General features: G+C 48.2%; 1 protein-coding gene across 3 annotated transcripts in view; it reads left to right on the top strand.

The window, feature by feature from the left end:
• The window catches only part of SPRED2 (sprouty related EVH1 domain containing 2), a 115,010-nt gene extending 102,295 nt beyond the window's left edge, over nucleotides 1-12,715 (top strand). For all 3 annotated transcript variants that reach the window (XM_045446262.1, XM_045446263.1, XM_045446261.1), the window contains exons 5-6: nucleotides 6,989-7,138; nucleotides 9,427-12,715. In XM_045446262.1, coding sequence (XP_045302218.1) covers nucleotides 6,989-7,138; nucleotides 9,427-10,092 — 816 coding nt within the window. In that variant the 3' untranslated portion in view covers nucleotides 10,093-12,715. The remainder of the gene's footprint in view (nucleotides 1-6,988; nucleotides 7,139-9,426) is intronic.
• Nucleotides 12,716-13,942: the final 1,227 nt, after the last annotated feature.

Genomic DNA, 13,942 nt, shown 5'->3' with positions numbered 1-13,942 from the left:
CGCATCGGGCTCTGGGCTGATGGCTCAGAGCCTGGAGCCTGTTTCCGATTCTGTGTCTCCCTCTCTCTCTGCCCCTCCCCCGTTCATGCTCTGTCTCTCTCTGTCCCAAAAATAAATAAACATTGAAAAAAAAAAAATTAAAAAAAAACAAAAACAAAATGAGGGGCGCCTGGGTGGTTCAGTTGGTTAAGCTTCCAACTCGACTTTGGCTCAGATTTCATGATTTCAAGGTTCATGAAATCGAGCCCCATGTCCGTGCTCACTGTGAGAGTGGAGCCTGCTTGGGATTCTCTCTCTGCTCCTCCCCCACTCAAGGTCTCTCTCTCTCTCTCTCTCTCTCCCTCCCTCCCTCCCTCCCTCCCCCCCCCTCAAAATAAGCAATAAAATAAAACATTAAAAATGAGAAGCCTTGCAATGGAAAGATTGATATTGGCATTGGTTGCATCAGCTGTTGAGATCTATTTTGGTGGAAGATTGCAGTAAAAATGATACAAATTGTGGTCATAACTACTAGATAGGCTCCTTTAAAAATGCAAAATAGCAGCAGCATCTACAGACAAGGCAGAAGTGCTATTTAATGAATCTGAGGGAATCCTGTGGCCCTCGAATGAGCTAGGTAGCAGTCTCCATCAAACCCCTTGGATGTTCTTAAGAGGAGGGAAGGAGGGTTATTCATGACACTGTTAGAGCTCAGACAGACCTTGGAGATCATTGATTGCCACCCCCCCCCCCTTATTTTACACATGAGGAAACTGAGGCCCTGAGAAGTTAAACAACTTGCCCAACACCTATGGCCTAACCTGGCCTGGAATCAGTTCTTGGTGCAGTTTGTGCCTAACGTTGCTGTATGATTTCCAGATGATATGGTCTGGCTTCTTAAGCATTTCTTAGCTTTGTTTTCTATGCCTTGTTTAAAACGCGTCAGCCTGCTAACCTCCTGACGGGGTTTCTCAGAGTAGGGTTGGCTCCTTGCACTGTGTGTTTGCTTCTATCACCTCGTGTGTTCCTGGGGACACAGGGACGATGAAGTGACTACTTGTTTCCCTTACTGAAGGTGGGCTTCATCCCCATTGTCTCCATCCCCAAGACGGGGAAGGAAATTGCCAGTTGCCAACCTTCTCATAGTCACAGATACACTGAGTAGGACATTCCAAGTGCCCCTTAGTAGTTCTAAGTGTCTAGGAAAGAACAGTCCTGCCCTAGGCACATCTTTCCTCTCCTGCGGGCATTGTTTGCCCACTGCTGCTGCCTTTGTGCTCTGCCCTTACCCCCCTTGGTAAAAAAAACAAAGATTTAGCAGGAAAATCCAAGGGGAGTTGAAGGGATACACATAGCCTTGAAAACACTTGTTTCACTTTGAAATGCGTAGTCTGACCCACCCTGAATGCCCCAAAAAGCCCTTGGTCAACAGCCAGGATTCCATCCCAGGATGGGTAATTTAAGCAGACTGCCTCCTCAGCTGCTCTGGCTTCTTGGTTCTTTCTCTCCTTCCTTTCTTGAGCCTCCCTTGGTCAAAGAAGTTCTCCTTCCAAATGAAGAAGGCTCATTCCCAGACCCAAGGCATGTGAACAGATGCATGTGCTTCTTTAAGAACTTCCAGGTAGACCCAAGGAGAGGGAAGAACAGCCAAGTTTCCAAGAGTAAGAAATCCTTTTATAAGATATGCCCGTGCAGTAGGAGAGAGCCAGCTATAGGTTTAACATGAGACATGCATCTTCTAGTCTCCCTTCCCCATTCAGTCCAATTTCTACCCAAACCAGGCAGCATTGACCTTGGGGAAACAGGTAGCCTCCTCCCAGCATCTTTTGCACTTCGGAGTTTGATTTATTTTCAGATATCATAACATTAAAGCCAGCTATGCAAAAGGAAAGTCTGTGCCAACTTTTGAAGCTCTGGTGTTTTTCTCTCATTTGTCGTTAAAATTCTGGGGAATTATGGGAAATAACTGAATAAGTAGGTCTTCAGAGTCTGGCCATTGGAAGCTTGTTCTTTTTGAAGAATTTTATTAGACATTCACTGGTAAACTTGAACCTCTTTTTCTCTTCCTCTGAGCCTAGTTCTGACTTGTCCACCCATCTAGAAGGGAAGCCACCTGGCCTTGCCCCTGCCCGTGTCCCCCTGTTGTGTCTGAGCCCACATCCCACAGAGCACCCAGCCCAAACCCAACAAACTTCCAGGCAAGGAATGGGTGCCTTTACTATCAAAGGTGGATTCCATCAGGCCACTTGTGTCTGTATTTTCCTGATTTTACAGTTGGCAGTACCCGCTCATCTCAGTACCCTCTGACTCTTGCTCCCATCCTCCCCTCCTTCCTTTTCTCACCTCCCTGTTCCTTCAGGTTTATTCCTTATCAAAGTCATCTCAGCTTTCTGCCTTGTTAGAGGGCTTTAGAACCAGGCCCCACAAACCTTGTTCCTTTGAACAAATTCAGCATGACTTTTAATTAGAGAACAATTCACATCCAGTCTTCCTGAGCTGAGTCCTTATTATTTAGCATTAGAATACTCAATTGCATTTCTATTGTTCAGCGCCTCATATTAGGTTGCAAACTTCTTAATGGAACATCTTTTTAATAATGGGCATTGACACTGATTCAGCGTCCAACCCAGACCCAGAGGCAGGATTTTCTGGAGGCTACATTTGCAGGTGGCAGTGGTTATGCTTGCCGTATCATGTTGCATAGGACCCCTCCCCGCCAAGTCCGCAGCATCGGCTGCCCTCTCCGTCCACAGTGGGTGGGACAGAAGGCTCTCTGTCCCTGGATGTGGGGAAGCCTATTGTTGAAGCCTCCGCATTTTTTCTTCTTGAGCTCAAACCCACAACAGAGACAACCCCTGGAGAGCAAGGTGAATTTAAAGCACATCAGAGTCTTTATGTTAAATTTTTTTTTTAACGTTTATTTATTTTTGAGACAGAGAGGCAGAGCATGAATGGGGGAGGGTGAGAGAAAGAGGGAGACACAGAATCTGAAACAGGGTCCAGGCTCTGAGCTGTCAGCACAGAGCCCGACGCTGATGTGGGGCTCGAACTCACGGACCGCGAGATACTGACCTGAGCCGAAGTCGGACACTTAACTGACTGAACCACCCAGGTGCCCCAAGAGTCTTTATGAGTTGAAGGTGAAGCTGTCAGATTGGTAGGTTGGTAGGTGTCATTAGCTTGTGCATACAAATAACAGATGTTCAGGAGTCTTGCTTGAGAGAGTGTGTGTGCATAGCTTAGGTGGGTGGCTTTTCTCCAGTGTGTGTGGAAGCCACAAGGAGAGTTATGGGAGAGTCTGTTCAGAAGTGCAAGTGGACTGGGAGCCTGGCTGCCTCAGTTGGTAGAACGGGTGACATTTGATCTCAGGGTCGTGAGTTCAAGCCCCACATTGGGTATAGAGATTACTTAATAGGGCAGCTGGGTGGTTCAGTCAGTTAAGCATCTGACTTCAGCTCAGGTCATGATGTCACAGTTCGTGAGTTCTAGCCCCGCATCGGGTGAGCTGAAGCCTGCCCGTGCTCCACCCTCTCTCCTTCTCTTTCTACCCCTTGTGCTCGTTCTCTCTCTCTCTCTCTCTCCATAAATAAATAAATAAATTTTTTTAAGTTCATATTTCCTTTTTAAAAAAAAATTAATAAAAGAAGAAGTGCATGTGGAAAAAAAGATTTTTCCCCCTTGTTTCTTGGAGATGCCCTGCTAGTTCACTGCTTTTTTTTTAATTTTTTTTTTTTCAACGTTTATTTATTTTTGGGACAGAGAGAGACAGAGCATGAACGGGGGAGGGGCAGAGAGAGAGGGAGACACAGAATCGGAAACAGGCTCCAGGCTCTGAGCCATCAGCCCAGAGCCCGACGCAGGGCTCGAACTCACGGACCGCGAGATCGTGACCTGGCTGAAGTCGGACGCTTAACCGACTGTGCCACCCAGGCACCCCCACTGCTTTTGTTTGTAGGTCACACTGCATGGCAAGATTTGTCTGATAGTACAGATGTGGAATAAGCCTTGGCTTTACTGGAGGCTCTCTTGCATCCTCTCCTGCTCAGAGTCCAGACACACCCAGAGCAGTCCAGGCATGGTTGTCAGCTCCGCCTGCAGTAGGCAGTGAACTGTGGACACACTTCAAAGCTTTCTAACCTTCTTGCTCCCTCATACGAATTCGCCATTAGATTAGGAGATATTTAACGGCTTTGCTCATTCTCACGTTCTCTGATAATGTCCAGGAAGCTTTGCACTTGATTGTGCAGTGGAAGAGGCTGTTCAGGGTTAGGGAGGTAGGCTGGGTGCATCAGAAGGTGGCATATCTGGTTAGCTAATGAACACTGGGAAAACACGGGCACGCCTCATTTCTCAGAATGACTTTCTACACATTGTTAACCTAGACGTAGTTCACAGCAAACAGGGTGGAGGAGGGTGAACAGATGATTAACACAGAGGTGACCACGATGCCGAGTGCATATTACAGTGTTCGATACGAGGGTAGCTTCTGACGTAAGAGATGACTGTCGTTTGGGGCGCTGGTTAAGAATTTAACTCTTGAGATTTGAATCACCCTGAAGGGCCCTTACCTACTCATGCAGGAAGTGTTTATCGAGATCTTCAGAAACTTTGTATTATGAGACCCCATCCATCCCCTTATCTCCTGGGTTTGTGTAAAGCAGGGTGCACCTTCTTACTTGGAGAAATTGTACTTGTGTTAATCACAGTAAAACACCTCTCAGAGTAGGCATTGGAAAAGACTTGTGTGAACTTGAGAAGCCGCGGTGTTGTGTACTGAAATCCCGCTGGGCTTGCTGATCAGGGGCCACATTTCAGTCCTGCTCTGCAGTGGCTGCCCCGCCATGGTCTCTCAGAGTCTGTTTTGCGGCCTGTGACGTGGAGACAGTATTCCACCTGTACCCGTGCCCCCGTGTCGCCAGGGTCTGGCACACTGTATGCACTTGCACGGTCTGAGACGACTAAGAGCTCTTTGCTTTATTGTTCTGTCTGGGCCACAACCCCCTCCCCTGTGTGTTCAGTCGGTACCTCTGAAGATGTGAAGAAAGAGCGGGTCGGGAGATCGAAGACAAGACAGACTCCAGAAGAGAGTCAAAACTCCTTGCGCGTCCGTTTGGTTTCTTTCAGTTGCTGGGATTTGAGGAGTAAATAGCAATTCTTCCCCAAGTTCTGAACTACTGAGGGGAAAAAAAAAAAAAGACAGGAGACTCTTAATGAGTGAGGATGCCAGTCCTGGCTGACATCTGCGGAAAGCAGACGTCTCGGGCTGGGACCTCTTGATCAAACAGACCTGCCCCACCAGGCACGGGCGCTGGACCTCCAAAGCCTCCCACAGTGGGTTGGCCCTTGGCCTCCAAGCAGGCCGCACAGTCCCCAGAGTGGTTGCCAGACGTGCCGTTTGCCAGGCAGGTGGCTCCCAAAAGGCAGAGCAGAGAAGGAGCAGACGCTGCGTGCCCGGTTCCTCTTGCACTGCTGTGGAGAGGAGTGAGGGCCGGACACAGGCAGGAGTGGGATGAGGGCGGAACTGCCACGGAGGAGCCAAAAGTGAGGGGAAAGCACACCCAAGTGATGAATCCCACGCATGTGGGCTTAAGTTACCAAAGGGAATCGGCCCACACCATTGGGACACCCTAGGGTAGATCGCAGGCTGCAGCCTTAACTGGATCCAAGCTCAAATGGCTCTGGGAGGGGGTGGAGGGGCTGCCTTCTCTTAGTTTTGCTTCACTTCCTCCCTAGGAGGTGCTTTCCCTGTGCCCTGGCCAGGATTCCAGACTTTTAGGACCCTCAGATCTTCAGAGAAAAAGATGGCATCTTTTCTGACCTCTCCGTGAAAAATCTCCATATTAACCTCAGAGAGGACCGTGTAGCCATACCTGAATTAGTCACTCTGGATGGAGAGATCAGAAACGGGCATCAGCTCTGTCTCACTTGGACCAAACAGAATTGGAGAAAAAAAATCAGGAGGGTTGGGTTGCCAAAGGGATGCCACACATGTCCACTAAGTTTTTAAAATTAACGTAGTTGTGCTGCATAATGGGAATATGGGTGTCTTTGTCCTAAATACTTGTCCCATTTTTCTGGGCATTCGTTACTCAATAAGTTGGGGGAGAGGGTGTAAAAAAAGAAATAAGCAAATGAGACAAGGGGAATATAAGATTGAGAAATGAGAGCCAGGAAGGAGTTCGTCGATACTTGCCAAAAATAGGACACCTAGATACAAGGAAAACCTTTTCATTTGTTTGGGGAAGAAAAGGATCTGTGACTCTAAGGATGCAGAGGGCGGGTGGGTGGTTCTGAGGATTCTTGGTTTTGAAGGTGGTGGCCACCGTCCATCAGATCCATCACCTTCCAAAGACCCTGTCACAGAGGATCCAATCTGAACTCGTCTCTACCAGGAGAGGAGTTCTGCACTCAGGTCCAAAAGAGAGGGGCCTGCATTCTCTGTGCAGCTGTCTCTGTCACTTCCAGCTTCCAGTGACCCTCAAGGCTTGCCTTCAACCCAAAGATTACAACATCTCTTCCTGGAAAGCCAGTGCCTACGATACCCTTGAGGTAGCCTTATTTCTGACACTTTGCCAGGATCAGCTCCGCACAGAAACACTTGGGTTTGATCTTGGCTTATATGCATCTCCTCTGCTCACCAGAGTCTCTTGCAGCCAGGGCTACCAGTGGTGTAACCGTTCTTGATCAAACTGGGATGTACCCACAGGAGGCCTGATGTAGTGAGCCCTTTCCCCAAAGCCTGGTGGCTGCTCCCACATTTGAGAAAACAAACCCAACTTTTCCAGGGTCTTGGTGGCTGGCTTTCTCTGCCCCTTGAGCCAGCCACATCATGTTTAGACAATCTGGCCCTTCAGGGGTCCTGGTGCTTCCCACAGCCAAGATAAACTCCAGATTTCGGGAAGTCCGGCAAGACACCAGAGTGGGGGGTAGACGGCGTGTTAGGTTTTGGTATGTGGGTTTGGTTTTTGTTTTCATTTTAATTAACTCTTGGTTACCTCCCTCTAAACAGACAGCTACAGACAGTTCTTCTAATTCCTCCCAGAAGAGGGAACAACCTACTCGGACAATCTCCTCTCCCACATCCTGTGAGCACCGGAGGATTTACACCCTGGGCCACCTCCATGACCCATACCCCACGGACCACTATCACCTCGAACAGGTGCGTGGCAGTCTGGTTCCTTTGAGGGCATGGGGTGGATGGTTCCTGATCTGGAACAGCCTCCTCCTCCTTCCATGTAGCCCGCTGCTCAAGCCCAGGCCTTCTCTGTTCCCCGTATTGACGGTGGTGACGGCAGCTCGTCCTTAGTTTTCTGTGTGCCAGACCGCTTGCTAAACCTTCGGTGTGCTTAATCTCATTGAGTCCTCACAAATTATCCCACAGGGCAGGTCCTGGGCCTCCCCGGTTGATGGAAGAGAAGGCTGAGGTTTAGAGAGAGAAAGTCCTTGATGGAACAAGTCTCAAATGCAGGCGTGGGTTCTCCACGGGGCTATGCTATCTCCTGAGTTCCTCTGTCCAGAGGGCTTCCTGGCTTTGTGTGAAAGCCCAGAGCCAGGATCGGGACTAAAGAATGCTGTCCGCTTGGCTCAGGCACCCTGGCATCGCGGGTTACAGGCCCAGGCTTGCTTGGGGGGATGTAGCTGGAGTCTGGCATTCAGTGATTCAACAAATATTTACCAAGCGGCTGTTTGGCAGAGCAGGCTCCCAAACTGTGGGGCATGGACTGGTGCCTGTGGGGGTGATGTGGCCACCGGTGTGCTTTGGAAAGAAAAAAGGAGCACAGGGTTGTTTTGGTTTAATTTGTTTTGTTTTTTTTTAACATAAAGCTAGATTTATAAGACTGTAAAAAATTTTGCGTGCTTCCTAATATTTTGGCATTAAAAAAAAATTTCTTTTCAACGTTTATGTATTTTTGAGAGAGAGAACACAAGCAGGAGAGGGGCAGAGGTGCCTGGGTGGCTCAGTCAGTTAAGCATCCGACTTGGGCTCAAGTCATGGTCTCACGGTTTGTGGGTTCAAGCCCTGCATCGGGCTCTCAGCACAGAGCCCGCTTCAGATCCTCTGTCTCCCTCTCTGCCCCTCTCCCGCTCTCTCAAAAATAAACATTTATATATTATATATATATATATATATGTATAAAAGACAAAATCACATTATGGTAGCTAGAGAGGGGAATTGACCCTTTGAATCACCTTACTTCACAAAATAATTAGCAAAATCTATTTCTGCTCCCAAGATTTGTTTTTATTAATCTAAGATTGTGATTTTCTGCGAAACTGTCAAGAATCTAACAGGAATTAGGCAACACGTGTGAGGCATGGCCCCTGCCCTCTAGGAGCTCACAGTCTGGTGGGAGTGATAGATAAATGTAATTGCCATGAGATAAATTCTATGGCAATATTCTAATCACGGTAATGGCAACAGATGTCAGCCGCATCCTGTGTGACAGTTTTGTGTGCACGCTGCACAGATTCTCGTCGTTCTCGAGGTAGCCCTGTGCTGAGAGAGAATCTGAGTCTGCGGCTTTACTCTGGTGGGCTCCCTCAGAGCCGTTCGGAGGACCTCAGGAGTAGAAGATCTCACACTGCCACAACGAGGGTGCTCCGGGGGAGGCAGCCTTACCGACCCACAGAGATGCCGGTGTCACCCTGGGGAGAGAATGCAGATCTGGGGGCTTTGAAGGCAAGGGAGCGTGACTCTAGGGTCCAGCTTGCCTGAGCTCACATTCCAGCTTGCGCTTGACCATCTGTGAGATCCTGGTGGGATTCAAACCCAGGCAGTCCGCCTCCAGATCGGCACTCCTACCCTTTCTATATTTTCCAACCAGATGACAAGGCACTTGTATCATAGCTGCTGGTATCCCTTTTTGCTATTTTGAACATGACCCACAGTGCAAAATGCATCTTGTATTGTGACCTGGAATGCAGATATTCCCTACACACAGATAACCCACATATGCTACCCTTGTAACATGCAGTGCACTCCAGTATTTTTGTTTCATTGGGAAAAAAGCAGGTCTTAGAAAAGAACACACTGTACAATAACAGGTGAAACTAATCTGTTAGAAATCAGGATAGTGGTCCTCCCACCCCTGAGGCGTAGAAGGGAACTCAAGGGAGGGGGGTAGTGTCCTAGGGAGGTCTCTCAAGTTCTGCTTCTTGAGCTAGGTGTGTTTAGCTGTCGAAAATTCAGAGTGCATTTTTTCCAATACGCACACTTTCCCTCCTCTATGGTAGTACTTCCACAAAAGGGAAAAAAGATCTCCTGACCCAGGAATGGATCAAGGATCACAATTTGAAATACACCTTCGACCCAGGGGATGTTCAGTAGTTATAGGAGCAGTGAGTTTCTTCCAGAAATGTCTTCATCAAGGCGAAAGGTACCTAGTGGAGCGTTTTTTCTCTTTTCGGCGCGGGTATACAACCATGTCTCCTTTTCCCCCCGGGCAGCCGATGCCAAGGCCTTACCGCCAGGTGAGCTTCCCGGACGACGACGAGGAGATTGTGCGCATCAACCCCAGGGAGAAGATCTGGCTGACCGGCTACGAGGACTACCGGCACGCGCCAGTGCGGGGCAAATCCCCCGACGCCTCGGAGGACGCCGACTCCTACGTGCGGTTCGCCAAGGGCGAGGTCCCCAAGCACGACTACAATTACCCCTACGTGGACTCCTCGGACTTCGGCCTCGGCGAAGACCCCAAAGGGCGCGGGGGCGGTGTGATCAAGACCCAGCCGTCCCGGGGCAAGTCCCGGAGGCGGAAGGAGGACGGCGAGCGCTCCCGGTGCGAGTACTGCAGGGACATGTTCAACCACGAGGAAAACCGGAGGGGCCACTGTCAGGACGCGCCCGACTCTGTGAGAACTTGCATCCGCCGGGTGAGCTGTATGTGGTGTGCGGACAGCATGCTCTATCACTGTATGTCGGACCCCGAGGGAGACTATACAGACCCGTGCTCGTGCGATACTAGCGACGAGAAGTTTTGCCTCCGGTGGATGGCTCTTATTGCCTTGTCTTTCCTGGCCCCCTGTATGTGCTGTTACCTGCCCCTGCGAGCCTGCTACCACTGCGGGGTGATGTGCAGGTGCTGCGGGGGGAAGCACAAAGCGGCTGTGTGACTCAGTTTCCCTCCCTCCTTTCCTCCTCCCACAGCCACAGGGGAACTTGTCTCTGACATACTCTCACCTTCTTTCTTGCTCCCTGGCACCTTGAGGCGCTATTCCAGCCTGGGGAGCCCCTCTGGTGAACTCTGCACTTTCCCCTCTACCCACGCAGCCCCCACCAGCCACCCACTCTGCGTCAACCACACACCCATACACGCAGGCACACGGTGTTCTAAGGAAAGGAACCTCTGCACAGACACTTGTGTACTATTACCAATCTGTAATCAAGCTAACTGTCTTATACATGTGTTGATTTCATGTCTTTCCTACCCACCTCTTCCAGCGCAAAGGCACCTGCAGTCGGAACTGCTGATTTGGGGTGGGTTTTGTAGTTGGTTTTCTAGGAGATCTTTCTCATGGGTCGGCTTGCCGGTTGCTAAGGAGCAGCGGATTCCTGCAGATAGGTAACGTCAGAATGATGAAACCCTACCAGAAGTATTGTAACCTGCAGTCAGATTATGTATAAGGAGGTGAGCTAGTTAACAAACGTCTACCACAAAACAAGATCGCTTTAACTTTTGTAAACCCAAATTTGCCAAGTAAGCTGCAGTTTCTATTTGGAGCCCATAAACATTTCCTGTGCCCTCCCCCTAAAAACCTGACAATTATTTACTGATGCAAAACATTCACCCACAAAAATGAGAATTGAGCCTTAACTTCAGATTAACTTGTGTGAATCAGGAAATTCCATAAACTGCATTGCATCCTCTTAGACCAGGGGTAGAAAAAGGGGATTTCAGGTTTGTCTGAGCTTCGCCAGTTACCCCTAAAGTAGAACTTTTTAAAACTGTGTCACCACCACTTCTAAAAATTTAGCAATATTAGAAGAAAACACTAATGAAGTTCTGCTCATTGTTTTGCAAACAAGATAGACTATTCACACACAAACCAGTGTTCTCCAAAGAGTTCCAGTTGAGAAACACTGAAGTTGTGGTAAAGAAAATTAGAAGGAGCTTCCTCCCACACCCCCACTGGCTATTTTCTCTTAATGGGGGGAAATTTTAAATGTCATAAATATGAAGAGTGGTGGGTTGCATTTTGTTTGTGGGTTTCTGTTCTTGTTTTCATCCTGGACTGAATCTCACATCACCAAATGCTTTGTTTATACTTGGGGGGAAAAAAACAAGGCCATATGTAAAAACCCTTCCAATGCCTAAGTGTCTTTCTCCTGCATCTCAAAAACCCAGACTTGCCAGTTTGGGAGCACAGATGGTTAGGTCAGCAGTCTGGGTCTACGTGTCACCTTGCCATGTAGGAGGCTTCTAATTAGCTGGAAAAGAGTATTTTTCTAGTCTGTTGCAAGGAGTAGCCAAATCTTGTCGCAGAAAGAAAAGTGAAGAGTGAGTGGTACCTAGCATAGTACAATCAGAACGTCATGGAGACCCTAAGGGACAGGCTTGTCAAAGTTGGCCGTTCTTCCCGCCATGATCTTCCTGTGGTAGTTGCCAGCTCAGGGCACAGCCTGCTGTCTGTGTCTCCGCTTCCCCCCATCCCTTCTCTGTTGCACACAGGGCATCAGTCTTCAAGGAAAGAGACTTTTTTCCAGTCTGCCAATCATACTGGGAAAGTACGAGCCATGCTTACCTTCATGGAACATTTTCAGCTCATCTGAGCACCCGCCGCCTTTCTTTAGTCAGATCGTTGATGTAAATACCCAGTGTGCTTACGAGTTAGTTGGTAGACATTTTCATATGTTGGAGTGAATGGTGTGGCCTTCCAGTTTGGAAAAGTTGCAGAGAGCTGTCAGTCTGGTGATGGAAGAAAAAAGAACTGCTTCCCAGTCCGGAAAACATCTAGAAAACCTTCAGCCGGCCTCCAGATGCTGTCGAGAGGCCATTGCCCCCCACTCTCCAATCCTGAGGTATTTCCTCAGGGCCTTTCTCAAGGTCTCCTCTCTACAAAGCACAACACTAATGTATGTTTTGTTAGACCTCAGTTCCGAGCGCCCCTATTTATTTCAGTAAGAATACACATGTCCCCGCCACTTTTTGTTTGTAGTCTCTATTGTTGTTTCTATCTTTTTTAACCCCTTGTCCTTTTCCACCCTTTTGAAGAGTTATGCTAGTGAATCTTACTTCGCATATACGTTTTGGTTTGTGAAGGCCGCGGTTAAGGGCACAAGGACAGCCTTGGGGACATTTATGTAAATACGTTTCTCTCTAATTGCCACACTGCAGCTGAACAGTGTGTAGTATTTTCCCAGTCAGCTTTGCCATACTGACGTCAATCATTTGAGAGAAATTATTCAGATTTTATTTTTGTATCTGTGGTAACAAAACATTAACCAAAAGATTTGTTTGGAAGCTTCCTCTGACCACCCCCCACCCCCCAGCTATTTGCTCACATTAACAAATTAAAGTGCCTGAAGCATAATTCATTCTTCACCTGTATACTAAAAAAAAACCTGTTGTATTGATTTTTTTATAATAAGCCTTTTTACCTCTGTGTAAAAAAATATATATACAAGTGTATGATGTACATTTTAGTTCTTAACTTTTTTTTATGGTTTCTAATATGTATGACCAATGTAGCCATTGCTTTAAGATGTACCATGTAAATATAAACACATCCTATCAGACCGCTGACTTTGGGGTATTTGTCTGGCAGAAGGGTGCGAGGGGCGGTAGAGCCTTGGCACATGCGAGAGTTCTCGCACACCGTCTGGGAAGGGGTTTCCTCTGGAGAAGGACGCGTGGACGCTGCTGTTTTGGTGAGGCCCTTCCCGGCCGTGGCTATGTCATAGTCCCCGGGGGAGACTGCAGCTTCTCGGGCTTGGATGCTTCAAGGGAAAGGAATGCTGTGTGTCACAGCCCCGGGAACACCCCCTCTTCCCAGGCCTGGCCTCCCCCACGCGTGCTCCTCAGAGGGAACAGCTGCGCTGCTTGTGAGGTATTTTCCACCAATTCCTGCGGAACCTCGGGTGGGTAGGTGTGGAGTTTGGTAGACCGTTTCTCACTGCAAACAAGGGTTAAGACGGCAAGACCCCCGGTCTCCTCAGAGTGACGTTTGGCCCACTTTCCCTTCCATTTGGACTCTTTGGATGCTCAAAAGTGACAGTCCTCTGGAGAAAATATAGTGTGGGGTCTTTTAAGGGTCACAGAGGAAGGCCTCAGCTCCTCTCTAGAGAACCGAGTAGGGGCCTTAAAAAGACATGTCGAGGGGCCCTTTTAGTTTTAACTCTCCCAAGCCACAGGCAGGGGTGAAAAACAACAGGAGATTCTGGAAATTGGAAAGGAAGAGGAGAGAATTCGTAAAGATTAGTAATTAAGAGATTAATATAGAACATGAAAGCTGTTTAGAGTACGAGAGGCATAAAGATTATAGATTATTATAGTGGGGTGAAGAGCCAGCATGGAGGAAGTAAGAACATTCAACGTAAAACATGTTTTCAAGAAGTTTGATGGTAAAGGACTAATCGGGTTGCTCTGAAATAGAACTGAATTAAGAAAACAAGTTATTCTCTGCCAGGACAGTGTGTGTGTATTTACTTGTTGTGACACCTTGAATAAATTGTTAACGATTTTTTTTTTTTTCTTTAAGTACAAAAAAACTGGGAAGTCACCTCCAGAGCCGCATCAGGGACTGAAATCTTACCTGACCCTCATGCCCCCACCCCCCCATAAGGCATATGCCTCCTATCATTCATTTGTTCACAGTTGAGTAGCTGAACTGCAGAAGGGGTAAGTAACAATAAGTAACTATCACATGACTACGGTCATGTGATGCAAGGACTGAACCAGTCCTGGCCTCGCGCTCATACCTCTGCTCACCTTCCTTTTTGGGCTTGAGAAAGGGGGCAAGGGCC

The sequence above is a fragment of the Leopardus geoffroyi genome, chromosome A3 (genome assembly GCF_018350155.1).
Source record: "Leopardus geoffroyi isolate Oge1 chromosome A3, O.geoffroyi_Oge1_pat1.0, whole genome shotgun sequence".
Taxonomy (NCBI): domain Eukaryota; kingdom Metazoa; phylum Chordata; class Mammalia; order Carnivora; family Felidae; genus Leopardus; species Leopardus geoffroyi.
Note: the sequence above shows the minus strand (reverse complement) of the source record. Positions and strands in the feature narration are given on the sequence as shown.